Source organism: Furipterus horrens, unplaced genomic scaffold (assembly GCF_987537825.1).
Source record: "Furipterus horrens unplaced genomic scaffold, mFurHor1.1.pri manual_scaffold_2, whole genome shotgun sequence".
In the NCBI taxonomy this organism is placed as follows: Eukaryota; Metazoa; Chordata; class Mammalia; order Chiroptera; family Furipteridae; genus Furipterus; species Furipterus horrens.
In genome coordinates this window covers 45,111,889-45,132,303 of record NW_028327172.1, presented here as the reverse complement: position 1 = coordinate 45,132,303, position 20,415 = coordinate 45,111,889, and the positions used below count along the sequence as shown (strand labels likewise).

General features: G+C 53.8%; 1 protein-coding gene across 1 annotated transcript; it reads right to left on the bottom strand.

The window, feature by feature from the left end:
• Positions 1–6,068: 6,068 nt before the first annotated feature.
• ATG16L2 (autophagy related 16 like 2) lies at positions 6,069–20,153 on the bottom strand. The gene is made up of 18 exons (XM_090265142.1): positions 19,963–20,153; positions 18,120–18,219; positions 17,432–17,534; positions 13,473–13,546; positions 12,930–13,181; positions 12,691–12,756; positions 12,255–12,371; positions 11,172–11,234; positions 10,251–10,359; positions 9,778–9,883; positions 9,093–9,163; positions 8,772–8,843; positions 8,534–8,654; positions 8,150–8,255; positions 7,351–7,500; positions 7,064–7,111; positions 6,853–6,954; positions 6,069–6,532 (listed from the first exon to the last, which is right to left on the bottom strand). The coding sequence occupies exons 1-18, from the start codon at positions 20,078–20,080 to the stop codon at positions 6,445–6,447; spliced, it is 1,866 nt and encodes a 621-aa protein (XP_090121268.1). The 5' UTR covers positions 20,081–20,153; the 3' UTR covers positions 6,069–6,444.
• Positions 20,154–20,415: the final 262 nt, after the last annotated feature.

Here is a 20,415-nt window from a genome sequence, read left to right as displayed (position 1 = left end):
GTTTTCTAAGTTTAATTATTAAAAGATTTGGGTAAACAGACTTTTCTGAACAGATAATGCTTTTTACAAAGACACAGTCCTAGGCCCTCATTTTAACCATAGGACAGATACAGAGACGGGGAAGTAAATTAATCCATCCATGGGAAAAACGGTCCCTGAAGCCACCCACCTGCCAGGGATAACATTCTGGATACTAGAGATAGTAATAATAACTTGCGGTATTTGCTTTCAAGGTTCTTTCCAGGTGGGAGGGGGACAGGTGCACACAGTAGTACCGTGTGACATGCTGGGAGAGGACGGTGTGCTGAGGGAGATGAGCTTGGAGCCAACTCTACAGCTGGAGGGATGAGAGGAAGGTCACCGAAGTCCCCTCAGAGGATGTGACCGTTGGCTTCTAGGAAGGGGGAATTCTGGACTTCTCTGCCCTTTCGTCAGCCTCCACGCTCAGTAATGAATCAAGCAGAGGAGATTTTATGGGTCTCAGGGGTGTGGATGGACTCCCAGGGAGAGACTGAGTCCCTCTGGCTACCAGCTGGCCACACCCCAGGGCTTGGCATGTTTGGGGAGAGGCCCACCGCTCTCCTCTTCCGAAAGCTGCACTCATGTGATACGCATTCTCCCAGGTATTTTCTGGGTGTAAGACTCATACATATACACATTGCCTTTTTATGTAAGTGGAACTGTATAATAAATACATTTAGGCTTACCTCATTCTTTTTGATGGCTACATTATATTCCATTACTTGGGCATTATTTAAACATTCCTATAGTGACAAATGTTTAGGTTGTGTCCATCCATTTGCTGTTAGTTGAAATTAACATCTTTGTAATAATTCTTTATTAATTTGTTCCAGTAAAAATAGTGAGTAAATTTCTAAATATGTAATTTGAGAGTCAGAAAGATATGTGTGTATTTAATTATTTAGATTTTGCCAGATGGATCTCTAAAAGTATTGCATCCAGTGACACCCCCTCCAACAGCGCAGGAGATGAAACGTGGACTTTGGAGTCAGAAGGTCCGACTAAAATCCTGGGTCCCACTTGGCAGCCACAGGAACTGACCCTCAGCATGCTCATCGGACACCTGAGCAAAATACTGTGGCTCCAAGGACGCATCAAGTGAGCAGCACTGGGCAGTCACCACAAACATTCCTTATCACCGCCTATTCCACATGAGGCATCCTCGCCTTCAGAACCAGGGTCTCACCGCCCTTCCAGCCTCGTGGTAACACAGGGCTGCTGTGAGGCCCAAGGAAAGACATGGGTGTGAGAGTGCTTTACCGTAAGTATGAGAAGGGCTGTCAGTGCATCTTAAATGTCATTTCCGTCTTCTGCCTTCCCCTGCTAAGGAAAGCTGCTCACATTTGAGACTGCTGTTGGCATGAGCGGCTTCATCTCTGACCCAGCAACAGAGTTAAGTTCACTGCCCCACTTCAATGTCATGGCTGCATTTTGGCCTCCATCGAGTCAGATCCACAGCACATGCCCTGGATCCCTGTCGTCTCAGCCCCACCACCCCAGCCCATGTCCACAAGCCAGACAGAGACTCAAGGAGAGGATGCCATCTGGTCTTAGCCCTGCCACCACTCAGTGGATGACCTTTCCCTCCGAGCTGCCACATCCCCAGCTTTAAAAGGAATAAAATCAGATGACTTACAAGGACTTATCCGACCCTTATGTTCTACATAAGTTCACTCTCTAGACACAGAGTGAGAACATCACACAAAAACACTGCCGTATCTGAGAACAGACGGACACACACAGACTTCTCAGGATGGCCAGAAATTGGCAAGAAAATCCAAGCCACTGGACTGTCCCCTGGGACAAAGCAAGCCCTTGCCTTCCTTCCAGCTTGTGATCACACCCCAGGCTGCACTCACTGTCCACTCGCCGCCCGAGGAGCTCAGCCGCAGCTTTTGGTGTGGGGCCAGTAACTGCCTGACCCTGTCTGAGTAGCCTTAGAACAAAATCTGGCTGCTCTGAATCTGTGCATTTATTTTGCTCATTATTAAGTTGTTTTTCATGACAAAAATACAACCGAGTTACAGAAATTTTAGTTAAAGGGGAGAATTATCATTTTCCCCAAAATCCTGTAACTTGCCACAACCAGTATGTTTCTTCCTAGACTCTCCCTGTTTGCTCTGTTACTGCCTGATGTGCCAAGAACCCTGTGAATGCCAAAGAGCATCTTGTTCCTGGACCATTTTCCTGGTTCCACTGGCCAAAAAACAAATGTACTTCTCCTATGTCTGGTTCAGAGAGCTCTGGTCTGGGAACGTTTTCCTGGAATATTATTCTGAAGCAGAACAGAAGTGAACCCACATCCTTTCCACACCGTGTGTTAAACACCTAAGCATCCTTCTCATTCTCATCACCTACTTGCTCCTGTGAGGGGCAGGGAAGAGCAGGTCAGACACCCTGTATTCAAGTCCCTGGGCCACGTCGATGAGCTGTGCACTTACACTCGTCCCCTCACCTTTCTGGGCCTTGCCTTCCTCATCTGTAAAGTGAGAATGAAAAGGTAATACAAACTTCCTAAGGTCCAGGTGGATCAAATAAGATAATGTACCGATGAGCTGGGGAAAAAAATGACTGTGGATGTGCATCCAGCAAAAGAAAACAGCCTGCACCAAATGGTCTGTCTGAGTCTGAGATGGGTCCATGCCTGATGCCGCCAGGATTCCTCCTGAGAACATCTTAGGGACCAGGACTACCACCACTATCCAACTGCTGCTTGTCCTATCAGCAAACTTAACTGCCCCAAACCATGTTCTGGGCACTGGTGACACAAATGACTCAGATTCACCCCTGTCACCCAGGGGCTCACATCTGGTGGGGGACTCAGGAATGTCAGGCTCAAGCCATGGTGTTTCCCAGGACAGGAAGATGACCAAGGGGCCATAGGAGCCCAAACTAGGGTTCCTCCCTCTCAGGTCTCAGGCTCATAAGGTCTGAGACTGGGCAGAGCAGGCAGTATCACACCAGCAGAAGAGCCCCAGCATGGAGCTGGGCCACCTTTGGGGAGGCCCAGAGCCATGGGCGCAGGAAGACGCAGATGGGGATACTCCTTACCCTGGAAGACAGTGACTCACCCCAGGTAGCTCAGGAAGACAGTGGGAGCAGAACCCAGAACTGAATCTCAAGAAGACCAGGCCAGCCCTATGCAGAACCTGAATCCAGTTTTCAGAAAAGAGGGAATCAGGCCTGGGTTCTTATCCCAGCTCTGCTGGGTAACCCTGTACAAGGCCTTGCCCCTCTCTGGGAAGCAGCCTGAGCATCTGAGTCTTAAAAACCTGGGGAGTACTCAGTACTGAAAACTTGAGTACCAACTATTGAAAGCCTGGACCAGTATTCAGCACAGGGCTCTATCCCACCCCTGCTGAATAGGGGCTGCAAAGGCAAGGTACAGCCTTCCCAGCAGCATCCGTCCTGAGCCTTTGCCCCGCTCAGCCTTTGCCAACCATTTCTCCAGGCTCGCTTCATCCCCTGGAACACCTTGGCCTATCTGCCTCCTCTAGGAGGCATTCCTTCTAAGTAAGTTAGGGTGTGTTCCCTGAGGTGAGGCAACTGCACCCCAGCAGTGTGCTATCAGATTTGGCCCATGAAGAGGAGGCATAAGGGTAATAGAGGGGTCGCTGTCCCAGGAGCTGAGTCAAATCACTTCCCGAGCACCTTTTCTGGGTTATCTAAGCAGTCTTCACTGCAGTCTTGTGAGGCACTTGCCCCAAATGGCGTAGCTGTAACAGCTTCCTGTTCACCTCACCCCTGTGGCCCTGCATGTTCCTCACTTCAAAAGACACTAACCCTCCAAGCTGAGGCCCAGAACAGAAGAGAAGATGCCGGGAGGGATATAGGTTGGGCATAAAGCTGGACACACCACTGGCAGGGGTGTGCCCCGGGGGCAAGGGGTGCCATGCAGCTCTGCCTAACTAGAGCCCAGATTCTCTGACATTTTTTCCTTTAAAGTATAATAGTCACAACCCAGCTGTGCAGGCTCTGTGATCTCACATCACTTAACCTCTCTGAGCCTCGGTTTTCTTACCTGTGAAAGACATACTTATATCACAAGGTGGTTGGGAGGAAGAAGGGAGATACTGCAGGAAAAGCAGAGAGCACAGGGCCTGACCCAGGAGCAAGCGCTGGGTAACGGTGGCTACTGGAAGCACTCGGCTTTCTGGCCATGAATCCCAGGACACAGAGTGGCCTCGGCAGATACTAGGCAGCTGGTGACTCCTGCTGGCCACCAGGAGCCAGGGCATGAGGGCTGGGCCTTCATGAATTTTAGATGGAAGAATGCCGGACTCCTAGTGTCTTCAACTGTTAGACTTGCAGAGTCGAGTAGGGGAATTTAGCCACTTAAACATTGCCTGAGGCTTTCTCTGTGCCAGGCCTGATCCCAGGGGATACTTGGTTCCCTTCCTGGTCTCCAAGAGTCCCCTGCTGAAAGTGGAAGGAGGCAGACACAATCGGGTGCATGAGGCTGGAGGAGACCCCTAGCCAGCCTGGCAAGTGAGGGAAGGCTCTCAGTGAGGGGACCCCAAAGGACAGGTTTGAATTGGGGGCTGGGAGGGAAGAGCATTTTGAGTAGAGAGAAAATCACATGCAAGACACATTCAGAGCAGCAAAGAAATGGAGATGCAGTTAAGGCCAGCAGGGCAGCTCCGAGGGCAGCAGGGGAACTCCAAATGGTTAAATGTGACTGTGACACCTTAGAAGGTTATGATGGCAAGAAGAGGACTAGATGGGGCGACAGCAGGTCTAGAAGGTGGCCTGTAGTGGCAGAAGGGCTAGAGAAAGACACAAAGGCCCCAGGCCTTGGTGCCGAGAGAATGTGCAGTGTGAAGGAAAGAGGAGCTTAGGTCAGGGCGCAGGAGGCAGCTGGGTGTCACCTAGAGGTCAGAGCAGTCACTAGTCTAGGAGTCAGATAGGTATTTAACCAACACTTACACAGCCTTTGACATATGCCAAGAGCTTTACAAACACTAGCACATTGAGACCTTATAATAATTCTTGAAGTGTATAATTTCATCCCATTTTACAGAAAAGGAAACTAAGGCACAAAAATATTAAGCAACTTGCTCAGAATTATTCAGCTACTAAATAATGGAGCTGAGGTTCACACCCACAGTCTGGCTGCAGAGTCCAGGCTTTTAGCTCTCTGCTGCCCAACCTGGAAATGGATTCCAGAACACTGGGACTGGCAAAGATCCCCAAGGGAGACTGTATGATGATAAAGGAGGCTGAGGGTTCTAGACTGAAGCCTCTGACTCAGCTGAGCAGATCCCGAGAGGTCAGCCTCCATAACTCAGGACACTGGCCACGCTGCTGACTCCTCCACCATGCCCCAGGCTGATGAAGGAAGTAGGGTGCCCAGGCTCCCTGCTGGGTCTGCCTTGCACCTCGGAGCCTCTTGTACAGATGCCAATGTAAGTGAAGGCCCGGCCCAAGTCCCATCTACTGCTGCCCTCCTAGACTCACAAACACATAGAGGCCATTCCCTGCCCGCTGCAGCTCTGCCTCTGGGACAAGAACTTGGCTGATCTAAAGGCAAGCCTGGCGTAACAAGTGCATGACATCACTCTCCAATTTGTTAGAACCCTTTCCACCAGGGCCCTCCTGAGCTGCCTTCCCTACTCCCTCCTCCAACTCCCACAGCCCCGCCTCAGTCTCAGGCTACCCTGGGTGCCTGAGGGGGCCCCCGAGGTGCTGGCTTGGCCTCAGGACCAGCTTGGACCAAGGGTGAAATTCCATGGCTCCAGCAGCCACTGCCCTTTGCAGCCTCTGGCCTTTCTCCATGCTGTCTCCACTCAGACTTGAATAGCATAAGGCCAGGCCGGCTCTGCCCAGCTGTGTAGGAGGAGGAAAGGGGGCCAAGCCTGGACTTCCTCACGCCATCCACCCAAAGACCTCTCTGTTCCCTAAATGCTGCAGAGAGGCAAGCAGACACCAGTTTAGATGCAATTTTTTTCCACTTTTGGCAGAGAAAGTGAGGAGATAGAGATAAAAAAGTACTATAATCCCCCCACACACACACCAACCCACACTTCGTTGTTTTTTAAGATTTTATTTATTTTCAGAGGCAGGGGAAAGGAGGGAAAAGACAGGAAGAGGAACATCAGTCGGCTGCCTCTCACACACCTTCAACTGGGGACCCAGCCCACAACCCAGGCATGTGCCCTGACCAGGAATCAAACTGGCCACCTTTCAGTTTGCAGGCTGGCACTCAATCCACTCAGCCACACCAGCCAGGCCCAAACTTTGTTTTTAAACAAACAGGCCAGGTCCTGCCAGGCCTTCTTCCCCACTAAACGCCCTGAGGCCACCCCCACCACGCCCACACCTCAGGGGCCCACTGGCCCTGGAGCTCAGTGGAGCAGTGGGAAGCTGTTCTCTGGCTTCAGGCTTCAGACTAGAGCTCCAGCCCACGCAGGGGAAGTCATGGCGCTAGTGCCAGAGCACAACCTTCCTGGCCTGGTCCACGCTCACCACATGGCTCCCAGAGTAGCACCAGGCCACAGCGTTAACAGCAGCGCTGAAGAGAGGGAGGGCAGGCTTCAGAGGGATGTCAGGAGCTGGGCCTGCAGCCTGGCACTGCCCCTCACTCCTGGACCTGGGCAGTGTGAGCCCTCTCTGAGCCCATCTCCTCACCTATGAAACGGGCTTACAGGGCGTGATGAGGATGGACTCAAGCGCATGTGGCGAGGCACAAGCGCTCTGGGAGGTGGAAGATGTGGAAACCAGGGCTGGGGACTCCAGTGTCCAAGCATGTCAGACCTTGGAATTGGCTCAACAGGACTGGGGCTGGGGCAGCAGTGACCCTGAGGCTGGGGTGGGCAGGTAGGCGGTGCTCACCAGTGGGGTCCCCGTAGGCTACTCTCCAATTTCCCAGTGTCTACGTCCCAGATATAAAGGGCTCCGTCCGAGGAACCTGCTAATGCATAGCTTCTGTCTGGGCTGCAATGGCCACAAGCAGAGCAAGAGAGAGATTAGACGTGAGGACACACTGACACACAGACACAGTCAGATGGGGCACACTTGGGCACAGACATGTGCTCTCACACACCTGAACACGGCTTTGGTCCAGTCAGAACCGCACTTGAAGCCATCAGCGCTGAGGACAGACAGAGTCAGGTCAGAATGGAGGTGGCCGCCAGTCCCTGCCCTCACCCAGGAACTTCAAAAGATTCCTCTCCCCGTCCAGGGTTCAGGTGCCTCAGCAGGCCCTGGTCCAGAAGGACCTCCAGGGAGGGCTCCTCATTGACAGGCGCTGGAGAGCCTTTTACAGAGGACAAGAGGCCCAGCTGCTCCAGCCAAAGCCACAGGTTCAGCAGCCATGAGGCAGGTACCTACCTGAACACCTGGCGGATATTGCTGACACGCAGGTCGATGACCTTGAGTGTGTTGTCCCGGGAACAGCTGAGAAGATGCATGTGATCATGGCTGAGGTTCAGGGAGGTGACCCGGCCCTGCACAGGGATGACCTGTGTGCAGCAGGGGCCCCTGAAGAGCAAGGACAGAGATGGGCATGAGAAGCAGCTCCCCCTGACAGGCTAACAAGTACAGAGGCACCGCTGGTCTCAGAGCCCTGGGGCCAGGCCTGACAGCGACTCCTCCCACTGCAGCCAGCCCTCTCCAGCAGCAATGCAGGCAGCCCTTAACTCAAAGCTGAAGCCGAGCCCCTGAAACCTGTGAGTCCCCTAAATAAGTGCCAGAGGGAAAGCAGTGGGAGTCTGTCTTACGTGTGTGAGAGGCCGAGGATGTCAAAGGACAGTCCCTGCAGCCCAGGGAGGAGGGGCCTGAGGTCGGCCTGGCACTGGCTCCAGCACTGGCCTTTATCTACCATTCAAGCCCAATGTTGGGCTCTGGGATTTAAAACACAACTAAAACTTGTGTTCTTTTTTATTCAAAAGTGGTAACTAAATGGGAAAGGGTGCTTCTAAGGCTTGGTTGTCCAGGCCCAGGCAGAGTCCAATGGTTGGAAGGAGAACCACTAAGGTGGCCCAGGTCCACCAGCCAAGCCTTCATGGGGCCAAGCCCAGCACAGCCTCACTTCCCTGAGTGCTTTCTATGGCTCCATAGACAGAGAAAGGAGAGAGAACCTGGGATCCCTGTCCCTATGCCTCCACCATGCATAGCCCACACCTGTCACCTGCTGTCCCAGAACCGGATCTTCTGGTCATTGTGGCCACTAATGATGACATGGTCCCCACACACCACATCGTTACAGTAGGAAAGGACATTGATGGTCCTGGAGCCTAGAGAACAAGGAGCAGAGCCCCAGCCTCAGAGAAGGGTCATCAGGAACCAGCCCACCGGACATGTAAGAAGCTGAGGCCCAGAAGCCCCAGAGGGGGCAGTGTCCTCCCAAAACCGGAACCTGGACCCCCTACTTCCCAGCCTAAAGCCTGAGATCATCAAGAAATGACAGAAAACACCATGGGGGATAGAGAAGGAGGGTCCTTGGGAGGTTTCACCCCAAATGACTGTGGGGGTGGGGAAGGTGTGCGCAGGGGGTGCGGGGACTGGGCCTCACAGTAGGCACGGACGAGGTCCCACTCCTTCACTGTCCGGTCTCGACTCCCAGTCACCGCCTGATGCCTTGTTAGCTTGAATTTGGCAGCTGTCACCTTGTCTGTGTGTCCAGACAGTGTCTCCTGTCCCCCATCCCAAATATGGTTTCAAGGGCATGGTCAAGACTCCATAATACCACATTCCCCTCTAGCCAAGGCAAGACCAATGACCCCCAGGCTGTCTCCCCAGTCAGACCTCACCTTGGACTGTGCCTCTCCCACCTTCCAGAGCTGAGCGGCCTGACTGTAAGTAGCTGCCAATACCTGGGAGCCCTGGAGAGAAGGGAGTAGGAGAGGTCCTAGACCTGGACCTGGCCTGGGGCAGGGCTCCCAAAGCCCTGGGTCCCCCAGGCAAACAGAGGAGCCTCTGGGCCCAGGGAGGAGGATTTATGTAGGATCATGAGGGCTCAGCTCTAGGATACTGGGAAAGCCATGTTTCCTCAGGTCCCAGAGCCTCCACCTGCCTGGGATGGAGCCTGGGGGAGGGAAGCATCCCATGCTACTGGGGCAAAGTCTCCTCACCGAGGGGTCGAAATCCACACTGGTGATGCTTCCGCCAGCTCCGTGAAGGGTTTGGTTGGCCTTCAGGCGACCTGGGGTGGGGGTGCGGGGGGACCAGAAAAAGGGACAGGTACAATGAGGTCGCTAACCTCATGAAAATGAGGAGCTGGGATCAGGAGTGGAAACACCAGTCTTTCCCAATTGAGAAGTCAAAATTGCTGGGCCCCAGGGGACAGCTGGTCATTTCACAGGGCTAAAGATGGCCAGAGAGAAGAGCTGCCCCTAGGTCACACAGCAAGCCAGGGCCAGGCCAGCTGGAAATTCACCTCTTCTAGGAAACCTCCAGGAGCCGGCTCTGACTTCCCAACAACCCCCGTCCATTGAGCCCAAGGTAGCTAGCTAATCTTGGTCTCCTAACTAAGTTCTGAGAGTTCAAGTGGAACAGAAGAAGTGGCCTAGAGAACCCGTCTACCTCTCCTAGCAGGGACCATCCGAGCTCAACCATCCCCATCCTGCAGGCCTGGACCCCAGGAGCTGGAAGGCTCTACCCTTTTCTTCAGAAGGGAACCCAAAACCCTTGCCAAGGGGTCATCTGGCCACCGCCCACAAGAATGTTCCAGTCCAAGACCTTTGCCCACCAAGGAACAAGCTGAGGTGGGGTCTGGAGAGAAAACACGGGGTTGGCCTACAGCAGAGGGACCCTCACCTCCCACGACATTCCAGAGGTGGATGAGGCAGTCAGCCCCTGCAGTGGCCAGGAGGCGGCTATTGGGACCAAAGCAAACTGCATTGACCTCAGAAAGGTGGGCATCCTGTGGGGAAAGGGGAGGTTGAAGCCCCTGAGCCTTCCATACAGGCCTCTTCATGAGCACTCACAGGCTCGCTCACAGGCACCCATGCCCACAATAGTGTCCGACCACCTCTGCCTAGACCCCGGCAGCAGCCTCCCCCAATGACACCCCATACTCCCAAGTGGCCTCCTGGTCTCGCAGCCTCCTGTCTCTCCCTCTCTAGTCCATACCCCCATTATAAAGAACTGAGGGGTTCCCACCACAAGCTGTGGCAGGAAAACTACTCCTGCTGAGGAGCCCAGCTCTGCTTCCCTGGCCTCCTTGGACCACTCTGGGGGCCCACACTCCTGTATCAGCACCCCATGCATTTGGCCCAGCTCCTCCTTACCAGCACATCCTGAGCCCCGGTAGGAAGTTGGGCAGCCACGCACACAGGGATGCTCTGATATCGCTGCTCAGAGGCTCCCCCAATTGAGTGTCCTCTTCTCTTCTTAAAACTGGGAAGAGAGGGAAGTCAAGAGGGCATTCAGCAAGGCCTTCTGATATGGGTACCTCAAGCTCCCCTGAGGCAGTAACAGGAAGCAGACATAGAAGGCAACAGAACATGGCCAGAAAGTGCAGGAAGCACAGTCCCCAACGCAGCCTCTGATCCCTGGGGTCAGTGTGGAGATGGGGTGAGCACATAAAAAGGCACAGAGGGAGGGCAGAGTCGGCATATGCGGAGAAAACTCAGGGCTGAGGTTTCAACCCTGGCCTTGCCACTGCTTGGCTCTATGACCCTGAACGAGTCCCTGACATTTCTTTTATTTTAATCCTCACCCAAGGGCATGTTTAATTTTAGAGACAGAGAGAGAGAAACATCGATGTGAGAGAGACATCGATCAGCTGCCTCCCACAAGCGCCCCAACTAGGGATCGAACCTGCAAACCAAGCATGTGCCCTGACCAGGCATTGAACGTGCAACCCTTTGGTATATGGGACAATGATCCAACTAACTGAATGGCCCTGACATTTCTGAACCTCAGTTTCCCAACTGGGTGGTAGTTCCTGTCCAGCCTCAGGCTGGAGCTCTTGGTCCTCTGCGAGAATATTGGATGACGAACAGAGCCTGGAGGATAGCCAAGGAGCAGGGGCTGAAAATGAGGCTGTGCACCTCCAGGTCTCAGCAGAGACTCACGCAGACTGCTGGACAACACACAGATGGACACTGAGGCACATCCACAGACCAAGTCTGGACTCCAGAAGCTGCACGCAGGGCTCCAAGGTGCCTTACCCCTTCACACACACGTGGGTGCACACACACACTTACTCCAGAAGCCCCTTCACCACATCCACACAGCGAGACAGCGTCAGGGACGTGGCAGAGGCAGACCTGGGGCAGAATCGAGAGAGACGTGCTAAAGGACTGGCTGGTGGGTGTGCAGACAGCAGTCATTCAACCCTGCTCTGCCAGGGACCCTGGGGCTCACAGCCTCTGGAGCCCAGGATGAGAACTTGGCTCCTCCAAGACCAGGAGAGTGGCATGCCCCAGAACAGTCCCATGAAGATGAAGGCAGAGAGAGAGTTGGCAGTGAAGTCTCCCAAAGTTTTCACCATGATGGTAAAAACTGCCTCACGACCCAAGTGCCCCTCTTCAACCAAAGCTCCTGGGAGGCTGCACTGGAGCCTATGGAGGGGTGGTGGTGAAGGTGCTCCCAGGCAGGGATAGCATCAGGCTGGGGAAAGGGGGATGGGAGAACCTAGACCTGCTGAGACCTCAAAAATGCCCGGGAGAGGCTGTGTCCTGGGATGAACTGGCCCACCAGGGCTGCCAAGCGCTTTGGGGGCCAGCATCTCATGCCCCTCCCCAAGGCACCAGTGACCTGCAAGGAAGAGCTAGAGGAGAGCCTTTAGCCTGGGGAATGGGGCAGGAAAGGGCAGCGTCAATGGCAGGCAAATCAAGAGAGATGGGCAGATCGAGGGGAGGGGCACAAGGACTGAAGCCCCAGTCCGGTCCCACAGTGTGAGCTCACATCTACACATGTTCTGATGTTCACACATATTCAAGTATGCTCACCTAGGCTTGCATACTTGTGTGCTCGCATATCCCTGTGTATGCATACACATGCCTGTGACAGCTGAGCCCTGGGCCTTGCCCACAGGTTCTTTCCTGGTGACACCCTTTCACCAGCCAAATACCCCACCCCCAGAAATCTGGTCCTGGGAATGAAAGAAAGGGGTGAGGACAGGGGTTGCGGTCCCTGAGGTGGTACTGGAGGTCAGACCTGTCCTAGCAGGTCTGAACTATACCCCAGCGTCTCTCCAAGGCCCCTCCCAACCCAAGAGCAGGCTCAAAGTCCTACTGGAAGACTCTGGGGTGGGGCCCAGCTCAGAGCTCTGGGGCAGTCCTTACCTGAAGGGCCTCTTCCACTTCCCACTAGCCTCACTCTCTAGAAACTCCAGCTCAGCAGGCAGAGGCAGAGTCATCTCAGCGTTCTCCCTGATCCCAATGCCTAGGGTGTCTGGGCTCCTGGAAGAGGGAATGGAGCTCAGGAAGGCCAAGGGACCCCAGGCTCCACACGGTGCAGACGTGCAGACCCCGTGATGAGGGCGCACACATCACAGCTCATGTGCTTGCTCCTATGACCACGTGTCTTCACGTGTATTGTGGGCTCCGTCTGTGTGCCCCCGTCCCACTGTGATTGTACACACATGCGGTCAGGTGCATGGGTGGCCGCAGGCAGGTGTGGGGCAAGGTAACATTGGAAGAAGCGGCCCAAGAACAGGGCACTCCAGAGCACGCGGGGCACAGCCAGCGTCAGAGGCTCCGGACGCATCGTCACTCTTACTCGCTGATGCTCACTGTCCGCTTGGCAGCCTTCTTCAGCTCCTGGGACACCCGTGCCTGCTTGGCCCTGTGCGCAGAAAAATATCCTGGAATCGAGGCGCGGGATGCTCCAACCTTCCTGCGAGATCGGGGTGGGTCCCCTCTCCTCTGGAAGGCCCATCTGGTCGGGTAGGATGGAACTCCCCGCTACAGGGGGCGTAACCGCTCGCCTCCCTGAGGGACGGGACCCACCGCTCCCACCTCTCACGGCGCTCGTTGCGCAGGTTGCGCTCGGCAGCAGCGCGCGCCTTGCGCTGTACGAGCCGCTCCAGCAGGTCGCACGCCTCCTCCTCGAGCCTGCGCAGTGCCGCCTCCCGGAGTCCGGCGTGTGCTCGCAGCGCTTCGTAGGCCGCCCGCTGCGCCGCGTTCCGCGCCCGCCGCGCTTCCACCTGTCGGGTCTGCTGCGCCCGCGCCTCCAGTAGCTGCGCCACCCGAGCCTCCAGAGCTGCCAGCCTGAAGCAGGGGGCGAGCCAACGTCACCTCCCAGTGGGAACCGGTCTCAGAGTTGGGACAGACTTGCCCGTGGCCACGCGCCAGCCAAGCGTTTAAGGCAAGCCTCCCACCTAGCCTTACCCCCTCAGAGTCCTGCATTCCGGTCGTTTGGGGACAAGGGGAGAGCTGTCAGGCCCTGCTGGAAACACGCGGGACCATCCCATCCCTCTTCCCCTGCAGAGGTGGCTCAGAGCCTTTCAGAGGTGGGTGCAGCCCCTCTGGCAGCCCCCCACCCCGACCCCACGCACCTACCTGCTCCGCCGCTCCTCCAGCTCGGACTCCAGGGTGCCCAGGGCTGCGCTCTTTTCCACCACCTGGTACGCCATCTGTGGGTGGTTAAGGGTCGGACAGCTGGACCTCTGCAGAGCTTCAGCCAGGATCCAGGGTCTGCTACTCCATCCACCCGCCCCCTTAGGGAAAAGCAAGCTGAGATGGAGGTAGACTTAGGACTGGCGCGGAACGCACTGCTGTTTGATGGAACAATGAAACGGCCTTAGGCTCCACAGTCTTAACACGTGAGTTTCAAGCCTGTGACCCTGGAGTAGTCCTTTAACCTCTCTGAACCTGCTTCCTTACCTATAAAATGAGAATCATAGTACTTACCTAACAGGGTAACACGGAATTATTGTAAGGAGTATTAATAGTTCTTCAAATAATGGCAAATTTTTAATTTTTAATATAGCATTTATGTGTACTATTTCTTGTTCTGAGCATTCTACACATACTAACTCCTAATTCCCATAACAGCACTGTTAAGTAGGTACTGCCATTCTTCCCATTTTACAGAGAAAGACATCAACACAGAGAGGTTAGGTGTCTTGTCCAAAGTCACACAGCTAAGTGCAGAGCTGATATAGGAACCCAAGACACCTAACTTTATGCTCCAAGTAAAGGGCTGGTCTAGAGGAAGAGTTCAAGGGATGTGGATTCTGTTCCCCACCTCACCAGCCCTTGCCGTACCCAAGCATACATCCTGGAGAGGAAGGAGCTCTGAGCAGAGGCACACAGGCTAAGAACAGGAATGGACTTTTAAGAGCACAGGGCCCAAACTGAATACTGAAGGTGGGGGTCGTCTCATCTATACCCCAGCCTCACTGACCAGTCTTTCAACCAAGAGCCGAGAGAGCTGGGGAAGCCCCAGAGATAAACTTCAACTCCCACCCTTTGGAGCTGAGGGATCAGTGGGAGAGACAGACCCCAAGCAAAGTAGGTCCCAACAGTGTGGGAAAAGGAACATGAGGAAATAACCAAGGTTGGGGGCTCTGTTGCTCACATAGGCCTGGTGACGGATAGACTGAGGGGCAAGGTCAGTGCTGCCCACCTGCTCTGACGTGACTCCTTGTGTGAGTGGGCCTGCAGGGCAGCCCTGCACACACTCAAGGCAAGGAGGCCCGCTTTCATAGCCAGCCCAGTTTGTAACATTTATAATTCCTTTCACTACTAAGCAATATGACCGCCATTTCTGCTTCCTCTCTTGTCATTTACTTTCATTGATGTTTTGGTATTCAGTATTTCTGTTATTTGATGCTTTACAAAATTCAGATAATAGAAAACAGATTAGTGGTTACCAGGAATTAGGACTAGTTGAGGGAGAGGGGTAAGTTGTGACTACAACAGGGTAGCAAGAGAGAGATCTCTGGTGATGAAATAGTGCCCTGTCTTATGTTCACACAAATATACACATGACAGAATCACAAAGGACTGCATACAGTTCATACCAATATCAGTTCTCCAGTTATGTGCACTACAGTTACATAAGATGTAACCAATGGGGGAAACTGAGTAAAGGGTAGACAGGACTTCTCTGTACTATCTTTGTAGCTTCCTGTGAATCTGTAATTATTTCAAAATAAAGTTTTGGAGGAAGGGGGTAAAAGACTAAAAGGTAATGTAAAAAAATACAATAAAAATTAAATAAAATAAAAAATATAAAGCCCTGGCTGGTGTGGCTCAGTGTATTGAGCTCCAGCCTGTGAACTGAAGGGTTGGTTCGATTCCTGGTCAGGGCACATGCCTGGGCTGCAGGCCAGGTCCCAGGTGGAGGTGTGTGAGAGGCAGCCACATACTGATGTTTCTCTCCTTCTCTTTTTCCCTCCCTTCCCCTCTAAAAGTAAAATAAATAAAAATCTTTAAAATATATCTTAAAAAACAAAATAAAAAGTTAAAATAATAATAATGATACACGTTTGCTGTGATGTATGAAACAGTACTAACAATTTTTTTTTAAAGCCCCTTCTCATCCTATCATATCCATGAGAACGGACTGGTGTGTCTCCGAGGAAATGAAGGAGGGGTTGTGCTGAGGGTGATGGGTGTGTACAAGTATCCCATACAAAGGGAACCATGAGCTCAGACACAAAGAGAGTGGCAGGACACATATATACCAAATTGGCAATGGGGGGAGGTGGTGAAAGAGGCTCTTACTTTTTTTACTCTATGGGCTTCTGTTCATTTAAAATGTTCAAAACAAGAATGTATTGTGTATTGTCTTTTATTAAGGGAAGTCATATTTATTATTAAAATATATCACTCTGAGTGCTATATGAAGAATGGATGGGGGTGCCAAGGGAGGAGTCATCCAAGGTGGAATGAGGCTAATTTGGACGAAGCCAGATACAGTACAGGAAACAGAAGCTGATGGATTCGGAGGCAGTGACTAGCTCAGAACAGAGGGGTGGGAGGGGTTGGGGTGCCCCCAGGTTTACAGCCTGGTGACTGACAACCAGTGGAGGCATGCATGATCAACCTCATTCATCACTTAAGTCTACAAATGTTCATTAGCATGGACTGTGGAGACAGGCCCCAGGGACACAATGGAAGCAGACCAAAAGCATCCCAGGTCTTGGGGTGCTCACAGCCTACAAGGGGACTCAGATATTTGAGAACCACTTCTCAAATGTCAAGTTGTAACTACAACAGGACTCTTGAGAGGCTCTCACTGGGTTCACAGCCCCATTCCCACACTAGTTGGGCAAGTGACGTGGCATGCTGTAACTGGGTATGAGTTTACTGGCCTATCAGTCTCCTCCAGTGGACTCAAAGCTCTGTAAGGCCAGGTCTTGTCTACTACTGCATACCCTGAGCCCTGCATATACTTATTGTCAATAAATATGTATTGCCCTGGCTGGCGTGGCTCAGTGGATTGAGCATTGGCCTGCTGACTGAAAGGTTACCAGTTTCATACCCAGTCAGGCCACATGCCTGCGTTGCAGGCCAGGTCCCCAGTTGGGGGTGTGCAAGAGGCAACCAGTCAATGTTTCTCTCGCACATCAATGTTTCTCCCTCTTTTTCTCCCTCCCTCCCCTCTCTCTAAAGAATAAAAATAAATAAAATCTTTAAATAAGTAAATATGTGTTGAAAGAATGGAGAGCACTGGTGGCTTCATGTGGGATGGAGTTCAAATCCTGGCTCCACCTCTCTAAGCCTTAGTTTCCTCTGCAACCATGAAGTTGTGAAGGATTAGCTGAAATAATGTTTAGCCCAGTGCCTGCAGGGAGTCACCTCAATGTGATATTGGCTGCATTATTACAGAGATGATGGTGAGTCTGACTTTAAATGCGAAGTCCAAAAAAGCAGCTGAGCCAGAGAGTCTGGGTTAGATGTGTCTGGGAGTCAGCAAACAACATCTCTGAGGCTGTGGGAGTGAGTGAACCTACCAGAGCTCCAAGGAACATCCAAATGTAAAGCAAGGAGGATAGGGAGAAGGAGGAAAGGAGCCAGACAAGGAAGTTTAGAAGCAACAGGTACAGAAATGAAAAGAGCACCAGGAAAGTGTGGTGAAATAGATACCATGGGGGGTGGGGGGCAGCAGTGTCAGGTGGAGGTGGTGCACCCTGCCACGGAGGTGGACCATCTTACTCATTTAGTCTGTAAATGTGTATTGAGCATCAGTTGGTGGTAGGCCCTGAGGATGGCAGGGCAAGAGCTGAGCAAAGCAGGAAGGGGGAACAGAGGCCGCCTGGCCCCTGTGAACCTCACGTTCCTTCCTGAGCTCTCACCTCATGTCCTCCAGTCACCGTTGGAGCCCACTTCTTCCTGGGCTGCCAGAGCCAAGCTAGAGAGCACTCTGACCACCTGGCCTCAAAGCACTGGACAAGGCACTGGACATGGACTCGAGCCTTTTGCTGGCTCCCTTGGACCACATCTTCTGGCCCCCGAAGTCCTGGATCCTGGCCCCACCCCATTCCCTTTCAGACCCCTGCCCAGCCTACCTCACCACAGACCAGCTGGAGCCCCTCCTTCTCCTCTTGCCATTTCACCCTCAGAGTGGCTGGTGATGGGACTTGGTCTGAGTCAGACCCCGACTCCTCCTCCCTGCCAACCAATCAAGAGAATGGTGCTCATTGTCCCTCCATTCACCCAGGAGATGTGCATGAAAAGCCTGAAACCAGAGCCATGAATACTCTGAAGAAGGGAGAAGCCAGAAAGCCAGTAGAGGATAGAGCATGTCTCTAGAAAGTGAAGCTGTCCGTGACTCCTCAGCTCTGGGTGCTCCCCAAGCCTTGGTTTCCATGGTCAGGACCCTCCTCAAGAAGCACCTCCCAACTCTGAGCCCCAAACCATTCCGGATTCTCATCTTCACTCCCTCTCTGGAATAGGCAGCAAGACCCTTTCTGTAGGCATCAGGTAAGGAATAGTGACAGACAGAGAAGGGGGAAAGATGAGTGTGGGGGTGGGAGGGGAAGGAGATGGGACAAATGCAGAAATGGACTAATGTATGGGAAAGAACATTCTAAGCAGCTGGCCTGGGGGAAGGCTGAAGAGCTAGTATCCCCCTCTCCTGGGTAGCAGCCAGGGGCTAATGAGGTGCCAGGGAGAGAATGAACCCAGCATAGGCAGTTGGGGCAGGGCCTATGCACAGGCAGCCAGCCCATTGTGACCATGAAAACACACACTCACCAGGAGCCCTGGTGGGTAGCAGGAGTGACATCATTTGGCCCTGGGTGCAGCTTCTCTGAGAACCGAGTCAGCAGCTCAGCCTTCTCTAGGAGTCGGTTATCTAGGGGTGCAAGAGGGTGAGCCTGGGGCGAAAACACACACTTTCCAGCAGACTCCAGGCATACAGGTTACCCCTCTGGCTGGGAGGGCTGCAGAATGGGAGAGCTCCTGGCAGACAGCGCTCTACCCCTTGCTTCAGGGGTGTTTGCACAGCTATGCCAGGACCTTCAGCCTTGGCACAGCCTCCTCACAGCACTGGCCCTCAGGTCTTCCCAAGAGAAGACCTTCTCTCCCAGGGACGAAGAAGGACAACCACCACTGGGGAAGAAGAATGGCTGGGCATTACCCCACCAAGGTTCCTGAGAAAGGAAGGGACCAGGGGTTGATCCCCCTACCCCAGGGCAGGGCCTGGCCCCAGAGAGTGATGAAACAGAGCTCCACCTGCCTATGGCCTTACTTCCCCTAACTTTATGGACTGAAAAAACAATCATGACTTCCCTAGGTTGGTGGAAGGTTCCTCTCTGCGCCATCCGCCCCCGACCAAGCCAAAACAGAAAATCCTTGAGCAATTATCCAGCAGACCTCCATAAGTGGTAATTTCTGCTACAGACCCTGAAACACACTCCCTCCACTCCCTCTACCCCCACCACTGGCACTTCCTCTTTTCCACCAATTCCAGGGTAGGGTGTGGGTGATAAGCCCAGGCCTAGCTCCTCAGCAACTTTCCCTCACCCCGTCCCCTGTCACCTCCACCCAGGTAGAAGGCCTAGGTCTCACACAAAACCCCAGTCCCCAGGGCACTGCACTGTCCCCCACCCCTGCACCCCAGCAAGTCTAAAGATGCCATTTTGCCCAGTTTATGGATGAGAAATCTGAGGCTTAGGAATATAACCTGCCCTAGGCCACTGAGAAAACTGGATTTTAAGTGTGTCTGATTTCAGCTCTTCAGCGTGACCCAGTCCCACCCATCTGCAGCCTGCGAGAGGGGGTGCTTGTGGGGGGCAGCTGGTTAAACTTCCACCAAGATTAGGCCCAGTGAGGAGCTGCAGGGCTTGTGGCTAGACTTTCAGCCTCAAGTAAAACAACATCAGGTGACCAGAGGCCCTAAACACAGATGCACACCTGTTTATCCCTGTTCATCTACACACCCCCTCCTGACCAGCTAGCTCCCCAGAAACAACGCTGTTAATAGTCTGACTTCCAAGGCTCAGCCGGCTCCCTCCCACAGCCTAAGGCTCCCCGTTTCTCCTTCAGGCTAGGGCTGGCTGGGCACAGAGGCACTCCAAAATCTTAGCCAGGATCACCTACCCGTGGCAAAGCCTGAAACTCTGAGCCTCCTCCCTAGAGATTGTTCCACTCCTTCCCTTGATTGGCCAAAAAGTGGCTGCTCTACACAGTCCCGCATTACTTCACTGGGCCTTGGGGACCAATCGGACTGACCTGGCTCTATCTTGGGAAACACCCAGCAGGGAGAAGCACAAGAGACCCTATAAAACCAACACTGGCTGACCAATGCCTAGGAAGGACTGCTCTCCTGGGAGGCAGAGCCGGGCCCTGAGGGGCAAGAGCAGGAGCACCAGGAGACGCTCCATCAGGGAAGGGGCTCTAAGCAGCGCCTGGACTGGAAAGGGCAGGAATGTGGCTAGTCGGAGACGGGGCGTAGCAGACGGGGGTCCAGCTGGCCCAAGCCTTCGGAGGCGAGAAGGCGTTGGTGCACTTGCGTCACAGCCGGAGAAACCAGACACTCTCCCGGAACCCCGTCCCCTCCACAGCCATCTTCTAAGCACCCCCCGGGCGCACTCACAGGCCGGCACCAGCTCCAGGAAGAGTGCCTTTTGCGTGCGGTCCCGCTGCCGCAGCTGCCGCACAATGTGGTGTTTCCAGCGGGCGGCGGGGGCTCTGGTGCCGCAGGGCCCTGCCATGGCCGCAACGTCCCGCCGGCCCCACGCGCGCCTGGCCCTAACAAGGGGCTGGAGAGAGCTGGGGCGGGACGGCCAGGGGACTCCGTGACGTCAGGGGCGGGCCCAGCGGGGAATCCCCGGATTGTACCAAGAGCTTATCTGGGGGGTGGGCGGAACGAAACGCAACCCTTGCGGGGAAGCCTCACCAGAGTCTACACTACGGGGACACAAAAGAATTCTCATCTGAGTTGTAGCTCCTATTGCTGTCATGGGTAGTAAGCGGGACTTGAGGGCGGAGCCTCGGGAGCGGCTTCCCCAGTGCCTGTTGGCGCGCTCCGCAGGCGGGGCCTCCAGGG